The following is a 19,982-nucleotide window of genomic DNA, read 5'->3' as shown; positions in this document are numbered from 1 at the left end:
TAAAACATGAAGAATTTAAGAAAAAGCATGTGGAAGAAGCTCAAAAAAGCCAGCAGAACCAGAAACAAAAATTTCTACAGAACATAAGCAAGGACTGTTATTAGAAGAAAGAAGAGCTAAAAATAGTGAGATAGAGAGAAAACATAGGCAACATAAGATGCAAGGTCAACAACCTAGTAAAGCAAGTTTGTCACCGTATAAGTCACATATTGCTCTGGATAAAACCATGGCTTGAGTAGTGCAGTTGCTTACATTAGCAAGGCACTGTCAGTTATACCTCAAAATGTGAAGGTAGTTTCAATCTGGTGAGATGGATCTGCCTCTTAATTAACAAAATAAATTACTGCTGCTGAACCTGAATTTCAATCATTTCGTAATGTGAAAATCTATTGGAACTTATTTGCTACATTTCATGGTAAAGGAGCTGTAGGTGGAATTGGTGCAGTTGCGGAACAGCTAGTGGAGAATGCAGTAAAAAAGCAAAAATTCATAGGAAAATGCATCAACTTTCACTCAGGTAGCTGCAAGTACCTGAGCGATGTTGTCAGTGCAAGAGGATATTTTCAGTTCTCTGACTTAATTGAATTTACAATTCATTTGCCCAGAATCAACTCACAATTTTTCAGAGTGTTTGAAAAATGAAATTTTAATGTTAAGTTTATCTGATCTGGTACATAATGTCACATTTTCTCAGGAAAAAAGTTTTTCCAACAAGAACTAGCAAGTAACACGACTCACATAACATTGAGTCAAGCACCTTTTCCAATATATTACAATATTTCACATGGTATAAATATTTTTAGAAATCTGTAACACTGTCATTTGAATGCTACCTAATATGAATTTTCTGTGATAAAAATCAGATCCATACTCCTAATAGTTTGAGGATACTTTCGACCTAAAATGCACATGTCCCAAATTTGTAACACGAGTCACAACAGAAATTACATTTTTGTTCTTTAATTTTAATGCGCTTCCGTGATTAAATAACACTTCAAGATCTTTGCCTGAATGACACAATTCATAATGATGACATACAAAAGATAATATGGATTTATAGATTGATAAAAGTCAACATAATAAAACACTGATTTCAAAATTTAACACGAGTCACCATGGAATCTCCCTAGGCTCATTTGTGGGTAAAGCAGATGATAGACTTTGCTTTATTGGTAGAATACTGGGGAAGTGCAGTCAGTCCACAAAGGAGCTTGCTTATAAATCACTCATGTGACCAGTTTTAGAAAATTGCTCAAGCGTTTGGAACCCATACCAAATAGGATTAGCAGAGGATATTGAATATATACACAGAAGGGCAGTGCAAACAGTCACAGGTTTCTTTGATCTGTAGGAAAATGTCACAAGAGACACTGAAGAAACGGAACTGGGAGACTTGTGAAGATAGGCATAAACAATCCCGAGAAAGTCTATTAACAGAGTTTCAAAAACTGGCTTTAAATGATTACTCTAGGAATATACTACAACCCACTACATATCGTTCACATAGGGATTGTGAATAAGATAAGAACAGCTTTCAGACATATGTGAATTGAAAGGGAAGAAACCCTAATAACTGGTACAATGAGACGTACCATCTACCATGCAGTTCACAATAGTGTAGATGTAGAAGGCATCGAAACACAGTCATAAAAATGTACACGACAGAATGACAATATGGAAGTTATGAGTTGGCTTGACACTTTTGATAGAAAAAAAATCAGTGAATATCCTACATGTAAATAAAAGTCAGTTCTATCTCAAACCCTCCTTTTGCAAATGTACTTTTGACACAGTGAGGCTGTTATGCATTCTTCTCATCAGAAGTAGGAAGATGAAGATTCAATGTTCTATGTGTACACATATCATGATCTCATTAAAATAGTTCTTTTTCTATTAATAGCTGTAAATTGAGTTGTAGTTACTAGTTTTTAAGTGAAATAGAAAACTGCATTCATTTTTTTCCATGAATTTGGCAGATGTACCTCAATGGATAATAACTGTTGCGAAAGTATTTCAGTACCCATTATTTTTACTTACTGTATGATAATATGTTACATGTTTCTTTACATTAAAAGCTTAAATTTCACAGAATTCACTATTTTACTGATAGTCACTTACACCACGATTTTTGTAACCTTTTCACTGTAATATTGGTTGTGAAGGTATGAGATCTTTTCAGACTCAGAAGTTATGCTCTCACCAGAGAATTCCATTCACATACAAAATGCAATTGGAGCTGATATCATTATGCAGTTGGATGACGTTGTGAAGACAACAACAACTGGACCTCGTGTAGAAGAAGCTATGCATCGGTTAGTGTTTGGGGCATTTGTATTGCCAAGAACCGCCAAATATCTCTTATGCGAATGTGTCAATTAAGTAGATAATGCTCCCACTTCAGGACCACAACTTTGTAATATAAACTTCACATTCTCATTATATCTATTCGTAATAAATAACTGTTTTGTTACTTACAGGACTACAAGATGGCTTGATAGATGTCTGAAAGCTCATAAGAATCCAGATAGCCAAAATATATTTCCTATTGTACAGGGTGGTTTAGATCCTGATCTGCGCAGTGAAAGTGCTAAGCAGCTCATCCAACGTGATGTTCGTGGATTTGCAGTTGGAGGTTTAAGGTACTGTTGTTTATAATTTTATTGTGCAAATTCTATAAGATAAGTCACACCACTTTGAATATAAATACTGAACAGTTGTGGAAATTCATTTAAAATATGTTTTTGAGTGTTTCGTCTTTTAGCAAAGATATTTTAAATTACCAGACTAGTCTCTTTCCCATTTTCATGTAAGTTATCATACTGCCCCATGTATTGAAAAATACAATTTTCAACATTTTACATTATTCGTGGTTGCTTTATTAAGTAGTCCTTTTCTCTTGAGTATTACTTTTGTTAAAAGACATTGAAAGAAATCACAAGTGTCATGCTCAATTGTACAACAAGAATTTTGTGTAGATGTTATTAACATCAATTGCTCTTTTTATCACCCACTAGAAGTAAATGCTCTATATCACCAGTGTATATATTTGTCCACATTCATTGTCATTCCATTTACAACCATCTTTATACTTTATGTTCACTGTCCAGTAACACTTCAGCTCTCATCTGCACATCATTTGTTCATTTGTGCTTCATAACTAGTACTAGTACAGATATCATCATTTTTGCATGAGAAAGTCTATGATGCATTCCAAAATTCACAACTATGAATACTATGGGCAAGGTCTGTATGCACTTGTCAGTCAAGAGTTTTATACATTCTCCAGATGTTAGGTTCTCATAGAGATAGAGCTCCAGATAACAGCAGACAAGTGTTTGCCACATCAAATGATAATTTTTCTCTACAATGCTTTTAGGAAACTAAATCAAATTTTTCACATGAAGTTTCCAATGTGTTTGTAGAGGAAAGTTTAGCATTGGTGTATGTACGCACTTTTGACATAACAGCAGCGAGACATGAACTTTCAATTTAAGAATCACCCAGGAACTGAGAAATAGATCACTGTAATTGAAATGGGGGTAGGCAGTATGTGTAAACAGGTACATCAGTGGCAGGTGGGCCAAGGAAGTTCTGTGATGCTGGATTGTGAGAGATAAGGAAAGACCAAGGCAACAGCCCCTTGGAAGTTGAGTAAAAGATGGGGGTAGGCAGTATGTGTAAACAGGCACATCAGTGGCAGGTGGGCCAAGGAAGTTCTGTGATGCTGGATTGTGAGAGATAAGGAAAGACCAAGGCAACAGCCCCTTGGAAGTTGAGTAAAAGATATCAGAAAATGCTAGTGGTGTGTTTAGCTAAATACCATAATGCATGTACAAGTCTGGAGGAGCCCTGAGCCAGCTGTGGACATAAAGTGGCTGATGAATTTCACATAAAATCCCTTAGTTTGTAATGATAACACTGCTCAGTATTGCATATTTAAAAAAAAAACTAATTTTTTAACTGTCTTTTAACCTTCTGTACTCCATAAGTTCTTGATATGTGGTGTATGACAAGAGATGTGGCACTCCAGAAAAGTTTTTCCCCCTTTCCTGTTCCGTTTTTGATGGCATGTTGGAAGAAAGATTGCTAGTAGCCCTCTGGATACAACCTATTTTACTCTTTTATTCATTGCTTTGTTGTAAGTAACAAGTTCCGTGCCTTTCATTGGCATATGGCTCACAGGATATTAAATGTAAGGCTTTCTCTGATAGAGTCCAATTAGAAATTATTGAGAAAGTATATGTTACATCCTTGCTGACAAATCCATAAACACGTTTAAAAAACAAAATTTAATCTAACTTAGCCAGGACTCCAGACAAGTGACCTTTACTCAAGGCTTGTTCAAGCAGATGTTTAGTAATTGACTCCTTCATGCATTATAGCTCTTTAGGAGTCTTGTAATAATCTCTGCCTTCCCCTTAGCTTGATTTATGCATTTATTTCATCTTGAATTGTTCCAGTCTGTTACACACTTGTGACTGATTTTAGTGACTGGTCATTGATAGAGTGGTCAGAGAATATTGAGACTTTCCGTCTACTTACTGGTATTACATTTCATTTATTTATGTTCAAGGATTGGCTGCCAGTCTTTGCACCAAGCACTATCATCAAGTCTTTGAACTTTTCATTAACTATGTGACTTGCCTGTGTATGACTGTGTCACCTTTTGTTGATAATGTGTTGTGAACGGTAACAGTCCTTACACTTTCTTGAGTTACAGTGGATCTCCCTTTCACTTCCTATGTCATCTCTTTAAGGACAACATGCAGAGTTCTACTTGCTAGGAATTCTTCAAGTTAACCACATAACTATTCCAGTACTCCATAAATATGCAGGATGATTCATATTAACATTAAAAAATCCTGAAGCGACATAGATTACACTGTGACAAGTAATTTAATACAAGACACATGGAGCCACAGATGTTGAACATGTAACTTCATGAGATGGCATACCTCGTTGCATGTGCAGCGGTTGGACTTGTTAATCCTATCCTCACAAGTAGAGGGCAGTACTACACATAGCTCCCCAAAGCTACCCTTTTCTTGTTCTTACACTGTCTGATGTGATAAGGTAGTGCTTGGAATAGCAACAAAGTAGAAATCATGTCATATGTTAGACATTATCTGATAATTAACCTTGATTTCAGAACACATGTCTGATCCCTGTATTACCTTCCCTTGATACATGTTTTGCCTTCAATGTTTACTTACATGCAGGGTCTCTGTTTCGCGCATTCAGTGATCGACAATAGCAAACAATGTGTGAGCATGTAAATACGATGTGCAATCTGCATAAGTATTTCTTGCTGAAAGTGCACTGGAATTAGCAGTGCTATGACATTACACATATTGGCTCATTAAATGTGAACTGATTCATCATAATATTCTATTACTACCATCACGAGCACTACTGTATCAAATAGATAATGCAAGAACAAAAACACAGCAACCCAGCGGAGTGATGTGTAGTACTGCGATGGTGGGCTCAACAAGACCAACCACTAAAAGTGCAGTAAGGTATGTCATCTGGTAACATCACATGTTTGACATTTGTCATCAATTTTTTGGGGTAGTTCCCAACAGTTGCGACCCCATGTGTTTTATATTAAATTACCTGTCTCAGCATCATCTGTGCCAATTTAGGGCTTTTTAAAAGTTAATAAGAATCACCCTGTATATTTGGTTTACTAGGGGTTGCTGCAGAACTACATTCAAAACTTCCCAGAGATAAAAAAACGATGGAATAAACCCAGTCTCCCCTCTGCAGCATTTAGATCTTGGGAACAATCAGACCAAACTGAATTTCACATGATTCATGCTTGCTGAATCTACATTTATTTCTACAGAAAAGTGTTTGGTCTCCAGAAAAGTACTTATATGGAAGCATTAAATAAGTTTCATAATTCTATAGCAAAATAGATCTGTAGCTCGTATCTGTGAACCTTCTTAAAGACTGGAAGGCCATGCATTGATTTCAATTGTGGACATTCGATTGTTTCAGCATACAAAGTTAGACAGTTACTGGAGTAGCACATATTCAGTATAGAATGTAGGCTAAAAGTTGTTTGTGAATTCTGCACTGATTTCTACTTCTGTCTTGATATCTGTGTTACAGTCGCACAAATTCTGTTGTGATCTTCTATGGACAAAGTTTCATTATATCACCTTACATTTCAATTCTACTATATTCAGTAGGCATCTGGGCAGACAACTTCTCTAATTTGTGGGATCCAGAAAAACTCAGCAAGATTATATCACACGGAAAAAGTTCAATTGCATTCGTGTTACGGCAGATGCTTATTTTGAGATCACTTTTAGACTTCACATAAAATATTAGTAAGAATGTTTATTAATAATTTGAAACTTGTTCACAAGACAGAAATGGTGTTATCATTAACAAATGTGCATATCTGAAGGAAGGAAGAAAGAAAGGAAAATGAGAAAAAACTAATTTTTAATAACTTCAGAAATAGTTATGGTTGATGAATCCTTCCCTGGCACCAGTCTCCCTACGGTAGCAGAAGAGAAATATACAGCTTCAAAATTTCATAATCTTCCACTATTAAATACGTCTATGAACTTTATCCATTTTTAAACAGAGATTTCTTAGCAATAATTATTTATGTTATTTTATCCATGCTGGATATCTAAAACACCATTGCTAGTAAGGATTGTTGGTTGATAATGGAACCAGCGACAAAAACTTTTAAAATGCTTTATTTCTGTGCCATAACCAGTTTCGGACCATCACGCCTATCTTCAGATAGCTGAAATTTCCAGTTATATTTACATTTTCGTCAGCAGCATGTCATCCGTTCATACATGTTCCAGTGGACAACGCTTTGTCTTGCTTTACAGTCCTCATGCTGTTACAGGACACTGTGTAAGGCGGCTGTTAAAGTGCAAACAGCACACTTATTCTAAAAACACAGTCCAGTCACATTAATGTGACCATCACATGTGATACCCACCTATAGGTGGCAGCACTACCAGTGGAGGGTTTATAAACTGTGTCAGGGGGATGTGGAAAACAAATCAGTCATTATAACTATGCATATATGCAGAGTTTATCTGACACCTGAAAGGGCATGATCATTGGCTTTCAGCCTAAGAGTGGAAGCATTTCCAAAACAGCTAAGTCTGTACACTGTTTACGTGCTGACTTGCTTAAACTATATCATGCGTGGCCAAATGACACTATCAAAAACTAGACTGAGTCAGCTGTGGAGCACCATGGGCCATTGATGACAGGGGTGAACAACGGTTGTGGAGATGTATATGGATGAATAATGAGCAACGTTGGACAACTGAGTCCCCAGATGAACCAAGGGGTTACCAACAGTGTCTCCTCAGTTACTGTATAGAGAACATTGCTGCATTTGGGTCCCCACAGCAGGCACCTGGTTTGTGCACTCATGCTGGCTATTGCTCATAAGCAGCAAAAGCTAGAATTTGCACACCAGTAGTGCAGCTGGACATCCACTGAGTGGTGATAGGTAACCTTTTCAGATGAATCACATTTCATGCTCCATCAACAAGAATCTTCTGAAAACAAACACCTTACAACAATCGTTGGAAGGGTCCGGGCCAGAGGAAAGAGTGTTATGGTGTTAGAAAAGTTTTCGTGGCATTCATTGGGTGGTTCTGGAAGGCACAATGGATCAACACTAGTATGGATCTATCATTGGGACATTTCCTCGGCATGGTGGCATCTACCAGCAAGACAATGCAACGTGTCACATAGCTCGCAATGTATGAGCGTAGTTTGAAGAGCACCAAGATGCATTTAACTTTCTCCTGTGGCAACTAAATTCCCCAGATTTAAACCCAGATACAACTACCTTAATGGAGCTGTTTGCGCCATGGATCCTTAGCCAAGAAACCTAGTGCAGCTGGCCGCAGCACTAGAGTCAGTACCCCTGTCAGGACCTTCCGGAACATCATTGACTGCCTTCCTGCATGACTCACAGCAGTCTGCAATGCAAAAATGTGGCTATTCAGACTTATGAAGGTGGTCACATTCATGTGACTGGACAGTGTAAATCACTGTGGCTCATAAACTCGTCATGTTAATTCCGAGCTCTGACATGGGATTTATGTTCGATATTTCTGTTGTAAAATGTTTGAGTGCCACAGTGATTTATTTAAAATATGTATGCTGTTTGCACTGCTACAGTTCACTCCTGAAAAGGCATAAGGATCCCAGCAAGACAAATCACCGTCCTTCGAAACAGATTGCAAGAGCGGGCGATATGCTGCTGACAAAATGGGAAACATTAACCATCAGAAGATGGGCATAATAGCCAATTTAAAATATCTGTGGCTGGTCGCATTATCCATCGGCAATAATTATTTGTTTCAGGCTATGATATTGAACTTCCATATTTATCTGTTCTATTAGTGTTGTGAAATTATTATTATTTTCTTTTTCAGTGGAGGTGAAAGCAAGGATGAATTTTGGAATATGGTTCATTTGTCAACAAACATATTACCTGAAGATAAGCCTCGGTATTTGATGGGTGTTGGATTTGCTGCAGATCTTGTAATTTGCTGTGCGCTTGGCATAGATATGTTTGATTGTGTGTTTCCGACAAGAACTGCAGTGAGTAGCATAAAAATAATGGGGAAACTACAATTTTAATACCTTTATGGAATGGTTTGTGTTGATATAGTTAATTTGTGCTAATGGTTATTCAATTACGGTGTTATTCAACATGTAGTTCTCAAAATTATTTCACTGCAATATACAGTATTTTTCAATTTTGAAAGTATTCTCAATGGTTACCAAGTGTTAAGTTGTTGCCATGTCTCAGTGTTTGTTTTCTAATGCTACTTTTTTTTCATTCAAGGAATAAACATGAAACATTTACTTAGATGATACCATATGTACTGGTTGTGTGTGTATTATTCTTATAGCTGTGTTGCATGTTTCCAGAGATTTGGATGTGCTCTTGTGAACACTGGGCAGCTGAACTTGAAACAGAAGAACTACAAAACTGATTACAGACCTATAGATGAAAACTGCAACTGTTCAACATGTCAACGATATTCTAGAGCATACCTTCATTCCATTGTTACTGTTGAAACAGTTGCTTGCCACCTCCTTACAGTGCATAATATTTGCTTTCAAGTAAGTAAGCATTTTGGTTCTCATATTAAATTTCTTTTTTATATAGCATCCGAAATTTATCTTACTGCTCACCTTCTAAAAAGGCGCGAACAAACACCAGCAGCCACAATGCAGCCAAAGGTTCTTCAGTTGTCTTCTAATCTTGCCTTTTCATGTATAGTTGTCATTTTGAATGGTCGACAAGCATTTAAAGAAGATTGAAAATATAGCTGAGTTTATAGGCAATGTTCTTCTTTGGAACTACTTGATACAAAACCAACATATGAGGTGGTACCCAAACAAAATTATTATTTTTTAAAAACTATATTTTCAAAACAACCTTACATCCTTTAAAATACTCTCCATTATAACTAATAAATTTGCCCCATTGGAGTTTCCACTGTTTGAAACTTTTTTTTTTTTTTTTTTTTTTTTTTTTTTTTTAAGGCATCTTTAGAACTGGCTGACGCTCCGTCCTCTTTGATGCTGTTACTTACCAAACGAAAGCGTTGGTATGCTGATAGGACACAATATTGTCGCCTATCAACATACCAACGCTTTCGTTTGGTAAGTAAAAGCATCTTTATTTTTAGATATATTTTTCCCATGTGGAATGTTTCCCTCTATTATATTCATGCAATATAAAGAAACTTCCACATGGGAAAAATATATTAAAAACAAAGATTCCAAGACTTACCAAGCGGGAAAGTGCCGGTAGACAGGCACAATAAAATAACACACAAACACACACACACAAAATTTCTAGCTTTCGCAACCAACGGTTGCTTCTTCAGGAATCTTCAGGAAAGAGGGAAGGAGAGGGAAAGAGGAAAGCATGTGGGTTTTAAGGGAGAGGGTAAGGAGTCATTTTAATCCCGGGAGCAGAAAGACTTACCTTAGGGGGAAAAAGGATAGGTATATTCTCTCTCTCGCGCGCGCACACACACACACACACACACACACACACACACACACACACACACACACACACAAGGTAAGTCTTTCCGCTCCCGGGATTGGAATGACTCCTTACCCTCTCCCTTAAAACCCACATCCTTTCGTCTTTCCCTCTCCTTCCCTCTTTCCTGAAGAGGCAACCATTGGTTGCGAAAGCTAGAAATTTTGTGTGTGTGTTTGTGTGTTATTTTATTGTGCCTGTCTACCAGCACTTTCCCGCTTGGTAAGTCTTGGAATCTTTGTTTTTAATATATTTTTCCCATGTGGGAGTTTCTTTCTATTTTATTTACATCATATATATATTAAAAACAAAGATTCCAAGACTTACCAAGCGGGAAAGCGCCGGTAGACAGGCACAATAAAATAAAACACACACACACACACACACACACACACACACACACACACACACACATCCATCCATCATACATACACAGACACAAGCAAAGGTCTGCTTGTGTCTGTGTATGTATGGATGGATATGTATGTGTGTGTGTGTGTGTGTGTGTGTGTGTGTGTGCGCGCGTGTGCGAGTATATACCTATCCTTTTCTCCCCCTAAGGTAAGTCTGATGGATGTGTGTGTGTGTGTGTGTGTGTGTGTGTGTGTGTGGGCGCGCGCGAATAAATACGTATCCTTTTTTCCCCCTAAGGTAAGTCTTTCCGCTCCCGGGATTGGAATGACTCCTTACCCTCTCCCTTAAAACCCACATCCTTTCATGTTTCCTTTTCCTTCCCTCTTTCCTGACGTAGCAGCCGCCGGTTGTGAAAGTTCGAAATTCTGTGTGTGTGTTTGTGCGTTTTATTTATTGTGCCTATCTACCGGCGCTTTCCCGCTTGGTAAGTCTTGGAATCTTTGTTTTTAATATATTTTTCCCATGTGGAAGTTTCTTTATATATTATCAAATCGGTTTCCTTTCTGGGCGATAACCATAGCACCATGACTCATCACCAGTAATGATCTTTGACAGAAAATCTGGATCAGTTTTGAGCTGTTGTTTCAAAGCACAACATGTTTCAATGCGACATTCGTTTTGATTGTCAGTCAGAACCCAAGGAACAAACTTGGCCATTTCATTCCCAAATCTTCCATTAAAATTCACTTAACCAAGCTCTAAGATTGCACGCTAATCTCTGACAGTTGATCAACTGTCTATTGACGGTCTGTGAGCACAAGATCTAGAAGTTTTTCAATATTTTCGTCAATTCAGGCAGTTGATGGACATCCAGAACAAAGTTTGTCATCGATGTCGACATGTCACCCCATTTTTTAATTCAACGTACCACTTGTACACTTGAGTTTTCCCCATAGTGTCATCTTGGTAAGCTGTTTTCAACATTAATACAGTTTCAGCATCATTTTTATCGAGTAGAAGAAAAAATTTAACACAGCTGCACATTGTTCGCTTAAACTTGCCATCATAAAAACAAAACAAGAACAAAACAGTGCTAGTGAAAACAATCACTGCAGATGAACAGTGCAAGCCAGGTTGACAATACAGATGGCACTAAACTGGCAAGGGGTTGCACTATACACGCCTAGCAGCAGAAATGCGTACCACACAAGTTCTGCAAATGGCAATGTTTATCCTCCCTGGGCTAGTGTGCCACAACTCTCTCTCTCTCTCTCTCTCTCTCTCTCTCTCTCTCTCTCTGTGTGTGTGTGTGTGGGGGGGGGGGGGGGGGGGGTGTACTGTTATACTGCAGCATGTATACGCGGACAAGAGGGGGGGGGGGGTAATCCCAGATTTCCCAGTTAAAAATGCACTCCTTTTCCCACGTAAAGATACGCTTCTTCCAAGGTGAAAAATACTTTTCCCATAATAAGTGACAGTATACTTTTCTCGAAACTGTAAAAATATCAATCCTTTGAATGGTAAAGGTTTTATGCCGGGAACTACTTTTTTTTTTTTTGTTTTTGTCATCAGTTTACTGACAGGTTTGATGCGGCCCGCCACGAATTCCTTTCCTGTGCTAACCTCTTCATCTCAGAGTAGCACTTGCAACCTACGTCCTCAATTATTTGTTTGACGTATTCCAATCTCTGTCTTCCTCTACAGTTTTTGCCCTCTACAGCTCCCTCTAGTACCTTGGAAGTCATTCCCTCATGTCTTAGCAGATGTCCTATCATTCTGTCCCTTCTCCTTATCAGTGTTTTCCACATATTCCTTTCCTCTCCGATTCTGCGTAGAACCTCCTCATTCCTTACCTTATCAGTCCACCTAATTTTCAACATTCCTCTATAGCACCACATCTCAAATGCTTCGATTCTCTTCTGTTCCGGTTTTCCCACAGTCCATGTTTCACTACCATACAATGCTGTACTCCAGACGTACATCCTCAGAAATTTCTTCCTCAAATTAAGGCCAGTATTTGATATTAGTAGACTTTTCTTGGCCAGAAATGCCTTTTTTGCCATAGCGAGTCTGCTTTTGATGTCCTCCTTGCTCCGTCCGTCATTGGCTATTTTACTGCCTAGGTAGCAGAATTCCTTAACTTCACTGACTTCGTGACCATCAATCCTGATGTTAAGCTTCTCGCTGTTCTCATTTCTACTACTTCTCATTACCTTCATCTTTCTCCAATTTACTCTTAAACCATACTGTGTACTCATTAGACTGTTCATTCCGTTCAGCAGATCATTTAATTCTTCTTCACTTTCACTCAGGATAGCAATGTCATCAGCGAATCGTATCATTGATATCCTTTCACCTTGTATTTTAATTCCACTCCTGAACCTTTCTTTTATTTCCATCATTGCTTCCTCGATGTACAGATTGAAGAGTAGGGGCGAAAGGCTAAAGCCTTCTTAATATGAGCACTTCATTCTTGATTGTCCACTCTTATTATTCCCTCTTGGTTGTTGTACATATTGTATATGACCCGTCTCTCCCTATAGCTTACCCCTACTTTTTTCAGAATCTTGAACAGCTTGCACCATTTTATATTGTCGAACCCTTTTTCCAGGTCGACAAATCCTATGAACGTGTCTTGATTTTTCTTTAGCCTTGCTTCCATTATTAGCGGTAACGTCAGAATTGCCTCTCTCGTGCCTTTACTTTTCCTAAAGCCAAACTGATCGTCACCTAGCGCATTCTCAATTTTCTTTTCCATTCTTCTGTATATTATTCTTGTAAGCAGCTTCGATGCATGAGCTGTCAAGCTGATTGTGCGATAAGTCTCGCACTTGTCAGTTCTTGCCGTCTTCGGAATTGTGTGGATGATGCTTTTCCGAAAGTCAGATGGTATGTCGCCAGACTCATATATTCTACACACTAACGTGAATAGTCGTTTTGTTGCCATTTCCCCTAATGATTTTAGAAATTCTGAAGGAACGTTATATATCCCTTCTGCCTTATTTGACCGTAAGTCCTCCAAAGCTCTTTTAAATTCCGATTCTAATACTGGATCCCCTATCTCTTCTAAATCTACTCCTGTTTCTTCTTCTATCACATCAGAGAAATCTTCACCCTCATAGAGGCTTTCAATGCATTCTTTCCACCTATCTGCTCTTTCCTGTGCATTTAACAGTGGAATTCCCGTTGCACTCTTAATGTTACCACCGTTGCTTTTAATGTCACCAAAGGTTGTTTTGACTTTCCTGTATGCTGAGTCTGTCCTTCCGACAATCATATCTTTTTCGATGTCTTCACATTTTTCCTGCAGCCATTTCGTCTTAGCTTCCCTGCACTTCCTATTTATTTCATTCCTCAGCGACTTGTATTTCTGTATTCCTGATTTTTCCCGGAACATGTTTGTACTTCCTCTTTTCATCAATCAACTGAATATTTCTTCTGTTACCCATGGTTTCTTCGCAGCTACCTTCTTTGTACCTATGTTTTCCTCCCCAACTTCTGTGATGGCCCTTTTAGAGACGTCCATTCCTCTTCAACTGTGTTGCCTTCTGCGCTATTCCTTATTGCTGTATCTATAGCGTTAGAGAACTTCAAACGTATCTCGCCATTCCTTAGAACTTCCGTATCCCACTTCTTAGCGTATTGATTCTTCCTGACTAATGTCTTGAACTTCAGTCTACTCTTCATCACTACTATATTGTGATCTGAGTCTATGTCTGCTCCTGGGTACGCCTTACAATCCAGTATCTGATTTTGGAATCTCTGTCTGACCATGATGTAATGTAATTGAAATCTTCCCGTATCTCCCGGCCTTTTCCAAGTATACCTCCTCCTCTTGTGATTCTTGAACATGGTATTCGCTATTACTAGCTGAAACTTGTTACAGAACTCAATTAGTCTTTCTCCTCTTTCATTCCTTGTCCCAAGCCCATATTCTCCTGTAACCTTTTCTTCTACTCCTTCCCCTACAACTGCATTCCAGTCACCTATGACTATTAGATTTTCGTCCCCCTTTACATACTGCATTACCCTTTCAATATCCTGATACACTTTCTCTATCTATTCATCTTCAGCTTGCGACGTCGGCATGTATACCTGAACTATTGTTGTCAGTGTTGGTTTGCTGTCGATTCTGATTAGAACAATCCGGTCACTGAACTGTTCACAGTAACACACCCTCTGCCCTACCTTCCTATTCATAACAAATCCTACACCTGTTATACCATTTTCTGCTGCTGTTGATATTACCCGATACTCATCTGACCAGAAATCTTTGTCTTCCTTCCACTTCATTTCACTGACCCCTACTATATCTAGTTTGAGCCTTTGCATTTCCCTCTTCAGATTTTCTACTTTCCCTACCACGTTCAAGCTTCTGACATTCCACGCCCCGACTCGTAGAACGTTATCCTTTCGTTGATTATTCAATCTTTTTCTCATGGTAACCTCCCCCTTGGCAGTCCCCTCACGGAGATCCGAATGGGGGACTATTCCGGAATCTTTTGCCAATAGAGAGATCATCATGACACTTCTTCAACTACAGGCCACATGTCCTGTGGATACACGTTACGTGTCTTTAATGCAGTGGTTTCCATTGCCTTCTGCATCCTCATGTCGTTGATCGTTGCTGATTCTTCCGCCTTTAGGAGCAATTTCCCACCCCTAGGACAAGAGAGTGCCCTGAAACTCTATCCGCTCCTCCGCCCTCTTTGACAAGGCCGTTGGCAGACTGAGGCTGATTTCTTATGCCGGAAGTCTTCGGCCGCCAATGCTGATTATTTATCAAAATTTAGGCAGTGGCGGGGATCGAACCCGGGAATGAAGACGTTTTGATTATGAATCAAAGACACTACCCCTAGACCACGGGTACCCCTTGCTTGGAACTACTGAGAACGAAAAAACTCGAAAAAAAAAATTGTTTTGGAAAGCTCTGTGATGTGCAGCAACATATTTTTGTATTTGTATTACAAAAGTATAGATTCTAATTCCACCACACAGCACATTAGATTCTGAAGCACTGAAATCTACATTGAAATGCACTTTTGTAACACAATCATAGCTTATCTCACTTGATCTCACCACCCAATGACAGCAGATATTCAGAGCATAGGTCATGTGATGTAGTCAGCCAATAGCAATGTCACTGTTACATAGTGTGAACACACTCTGTACACCAAAAGACTGAAGAGGGAATGAACAACTCTTTAGTGGCGCAATCATTTTATTGTTTCAGCTAACCCTTCCCATTATACCATGCTCCACACCTGCTGATGAACTTAACTTTAAAATCCAATGTGCATGTACAAATTTAAAATGATACATGTGATCAATGTTTCGCAAAACAGTTGTTGCAAATTGGAAGTGGGGAAAATGATAGTCAGTGAATCCACACAGTGTATCACAGTGCCATCAAACTTTTGTAAAATCACAGCAACCAGAGATGAATTGATGCACAAAGTTTTCCCAAATATACAGAAACTACAAAAGTCACCAGTGACCCAGTGAACATGCTGTAATATGAGCTAAAAACACCTGTCAGTACTATCAGTTACATCATTCAAAACAAAATTCAAGACAAAGCTGTAAATTATGTCTGAATACTTGAATTCACTTGATTTGCCGAGCATGCTGCTGAACACGTTGATGGTAAATACTGGTATATTATTCTCATAAATATCAACCTACCATGGCTTTGCGACAGTACCAGACTTTCAGTAAAAAGGATGATGAACAATATCACCGGAGCTACAGCATTAATAGGAAATCATGTACTGTTACCACACATCCCAGAGATTCCAATAGATATGCCAATAGAGTTCAAACACTGGCAGTTTCCGGTGCGGCTAACATTTGCAATAACCATCAATATGCCACAGAGAGAATCCCTGCCAGTGTGTGGACTAAATTTGGAAAATCCAGGCTTCTCACATGGACAACTGTATGTTCCTTGCTTACACTTTGGGAAACTGTCTGACTTATTCTTGTACCTACCAGACAGAAAAATCAAAAATATTGTGTGTCCAAAAGCACTCCCATAAACAGGGTTATAAAACAACTTTTTTTACCCCATGGCGCTGCAACACATGCCAGGTAAAGCTAGTTAATAAAATAAAATTTTTGTGACTTATGGGTCTCTGTCCGTTAAACATTTAGTCATGCTTCAAGATCTTGTAAGCTGGGCTTCCATCCTGACTTTCATTTAGTTACTCAACCAGCTAATAGTTTTCTGTTGTAGCAAAAGTACATAAGCATGCATTTATAATGTACAATTATCAGAGTTTAATACTAATCTTCATAAGTGTTCCACGATACTTCTCATTATCTTACTTGCTACAAGTCACATAATTTTCAAACAGCAAACTTCAGAATGTTTGCTTCAAATTAAATGTCTAGCAAAGCAAATTATTTTAATTGGATAGATAAAAAAATATATTCACCCAGCGACTGCAGAACACACGCATAAAAGACAGTTGTAATTAGGCAAGTGTTTAGAGCCAGTGGCTCCTTCTTCAGGCAGAAGGGTTGAAGGGGAACAAATAGGGGCGAAGGAAAAGGAGGACTGTAGAGGTATAGGAAAAGGGGTAGATTTCACCCAGGACTGCGGGTCAGGGGAGACTTCCCTTCTCATCCCACATGATAAGTCTTCCAACCCGTGGCTCAGGTGAATTTCCCGAAATCTATCCCTTTTCCTAGACTTCTCAAGTCCTTTTCCTCCTTCACTCTTCTTCCTTCCCCCTTCAACCCTTCTGCCTGAAGAAACAGCCAGTAGCCCCGAAAGCTTGCCTAATTACAACCCTCTTTTATGTGTGTGTTCTGTCGCCGCTTGGTGAGCAGATTTTTTTTATCTATCCAATTAAATTATTTTGTCAAAAATTGATTGATGTTGTTGTTATAGTAAAACAAATTGTTATATAGTCAAATCAGCTGGCACAGTGGCGAATTCTGTAACTTTGTTGTCTTTTTTTTCCAGATGCAATTAATGAAGTCAATTAGAGAAAGTATAAAAGAAAAGAAATTCCCATTGTTTGTGAAGAACTTCTTCAAGACGCTGTATTCGTCTGGGACTTACCCAAAATGGATAATAGATGCTCTTTCAGCTGTTAACATAGAGCTTGACTGAAGTGTGCTGATTTCTTAGGATTAACGGATATGGAAAAAAAAGAGAGAGAGAAATTTCATCTCAAAATGTGAGAGATAGGTATGGTCATTGATTAATTTATGACTCAGTAAATACATATTTTACTATGAAACCCTGCCCACTTTGTGTATTTTATTATTATTGCTCACTAGACTCATGCATGTAATATTCAAGGTATAAACGTCTCAGCAAACAGAATTAACCTTGTGACTGGAGCGAACAGCTCCAGCTGTCTTGTGCTGGGGCTCTCCATTTGCATTTGACTGCTGCAAAATTTTTGAAATTGAGACTTGTTTTTCCCTTAGGTGCAGTGTATTTTAGTGCTTTTACCATCGTAGCAATATTAACAGATTCTCACCCAACTATGTTTCTGGGATTTGAACCACTTCATTGTCAGGTTACCATCTGACTCATTACACAATCTTTTTCTGTAAACCAAAAAGGTGATGTTTCAAAAACACATGTCCTTCAGCAAATAATCAGGCTCAGCGTTGTTAATGAGTTGGTGTGTCTCCAGAATGAGTTTCCACTATGCAGTAGAGTGTACACTGATTAGAAACTTTCTGGCAGGTTAAAACTGCGCCAGACTGGGACGCAAAGCTGGGATGTTTGCCTTTCATAGGAAAGTTCTTTACTGACTGGACTGTCCAAGCACAACTCCCTGTAAAGGTTCGTTGTCCAAGGTACAAATGGGGCTGCCCTGCTCGTGCAAGCACAGTTTGAGTTTGGGCTGCAACGTGTGACTGCAGTGGACGCCGCCGCAGCACTAACAGTGCTGCGACAGAAGCCGTGCAACTGGGCTGTTGTCACATGATGTCTACTCAATGAGTCACTCACAGAAAGTAATAATCTGTGAGTTTGTCTCCCAGCATCAATGTCTTTACATTCAAAGTAACATATGTACAAGACCGCTTTGTTCCAGCACCATCACAGTTGGAAAACTGCCGTTTTGTAAAAAAATTCCTTTGTCCATTCCTAAGGATTTTTTCAATGGGGACTGGGAAATAATAGGAGACAGTTTGTAGACAAATGCATACAGTAGTACTTACACCATTCTGCTGACATATTCTGTAGAGATTTGAAATGAAAAAAGTAGAGATGGGTAAGATTCTGCTGTTGCTAAAAACCTGAAAGAAAAGACAATTAAGCTATACTATTATTTAAACTAGTTGTCACTTGACAGGCAACAGGCTGCAGGGCTCCCACCACCAATAAACCAATGGCAGCCAGCACTGTCGGCTGCCACTGCGTTGCCACTTTGCTCTGCTAAACTGACTAAGGCATTGTTTCAGCCAGTCCTCAGTGAGCCGTTGGTAGACGTGCGGATGAGAGATTTGAGTGACTTGTAGCTTCGTGTGTTTACGATGTCTGATGAGAGCAGTTGCAAGAGAGGGAGGCCGAGGCTGTACACTCCGTGGAAACCTCCAAAAAGTGGCAGACACGGTGTCGTTATATGCAGTCAGGAACGTGAATAGGTGTGTTCCTTAAGGGAGTATTTTGAGAGAGAGAGGGATGCAGGAGGGCCTCTCGTTCCTTTTGATAAGATGGTGGAGCGAACTGCATTGATAAGATGGTGGAGCGAACTGCAGCTGCTCTGCAAGTTAGCGAACGATTATTAATAAGAATCTGCAAGGAGAAATTCACGAAAGATGACTCAAGTGAATCATCTAAATTAGAGACACCTGGGAAAAAGAGGCGACTAGAGAAGAGGGTCACAAAACTTGACTCTTTTCAGGAAGATGCCATTCGTCGTCAAATATACGCATTTTATTCGAGGAAGGACTATCCAACACCCAAAAAACCACATGCTACTCTCACAGCGGCTAACCTGTTTCAGGGTAGTAAATCGTCTTTGTTACGAATCGTGAAAATGTTAGGATTTCACTATAAATCCATCACTGGCAGAAAGTTACTAATGGAACGCCAAGATATTTCAGCCTGGCGATGCCACTTTCTTAAAGAATTAGTGGGAACAAATTTTGATGATATCGTTTGGCTTGATGAAATGTGGGTGAATGCAGGACACAGTTTTAAAAAAGGCTGGACAGACGGTACCATCAGCTGTAGTATGGCAGCTCCGATTGGCAGAGGAAAAAGGATAATTGGAGCACATGCCGGAAATTCAAAAGGTTTCATTCCAAATTGTCTGCTGCTATTCAGTTCAAATAAGACCTCCGACTACCACGAAGAGATGAACCACAATAATTTTGTGAAATGGTTTGAAGGCTGTGCGCTCCAGAACTTAGCAAAAAACTCTTATCATTGTTATGGATAATGTTCCTTATCACTCAGTAATACAAGATAAAGCACCCACAAAGGCAATGAGGAAAAACGACATTGTTAGCTGGTTACAGAAACATAAGGTACAGTTCGACAGTAATTTGATAAGGGCAGAATTATTAGGACTTATATCGCAACACA

General features: G+C 38.9%; 1 protein-coding gene across 1 annotated transcript in view; it reads left to right on the top strand.

Moving 5' to 3' along the window:
• The window catches only part of LOC126272962 (queuine tRNA-ribosyltransferase catalytic subunit), a 68,653-nt gene extending 51,097 nt beyond the window's left edge, over nt 1-17,556 (top strand). Inside the window, exons 4-8 of the mRNA XM_049976290.1 lie at nt 2,180-2,312; nt 2,478-2,639; nt 8,436-8,604; nt 8,938-9,132; nt 17,394-17,556. Of these exons, the coding sequence (XP_049832247.1) occupies nt 2,180-2,312; nt 2,478-2,639; nt 8,436-8,604; nt 8,938-9,132; nt 17,394-17,543 (809 nt within the window). The 3' untranslated portion in view covers nt 17,544-17,556. The remainder of the gene's footprint in view (nt 1-2,179; nt 2,313-2,477; nt 2,640-8,435; nt 8,605-8,937; nt 9,133-17,393) is intronic.
• Nucleotides 17,557-19,982: the final 2,426 nt, after the last annotated feature.

The sequence above is a fragment of the Schistocerca gregaria genome, chromosome 5 (assembly GCF_023897955.1).
Source record: "Schistocerca gregaria isolate iqSchGreg1 chromosome 5, iqSchGreg1.2, whole genome shotgun sequence".
NCBI classification, from domain to species: Eukaryota; Metazoa; Arthropoda; class Insecta; order Orthoptera; family Acrididae; genus Schistocerca; species Schistocerca gregaria.
Note: the sequence above shows the minus strand (reverse complement) of the source record. Positions and strands in the feature narration are given on the sequence as shown.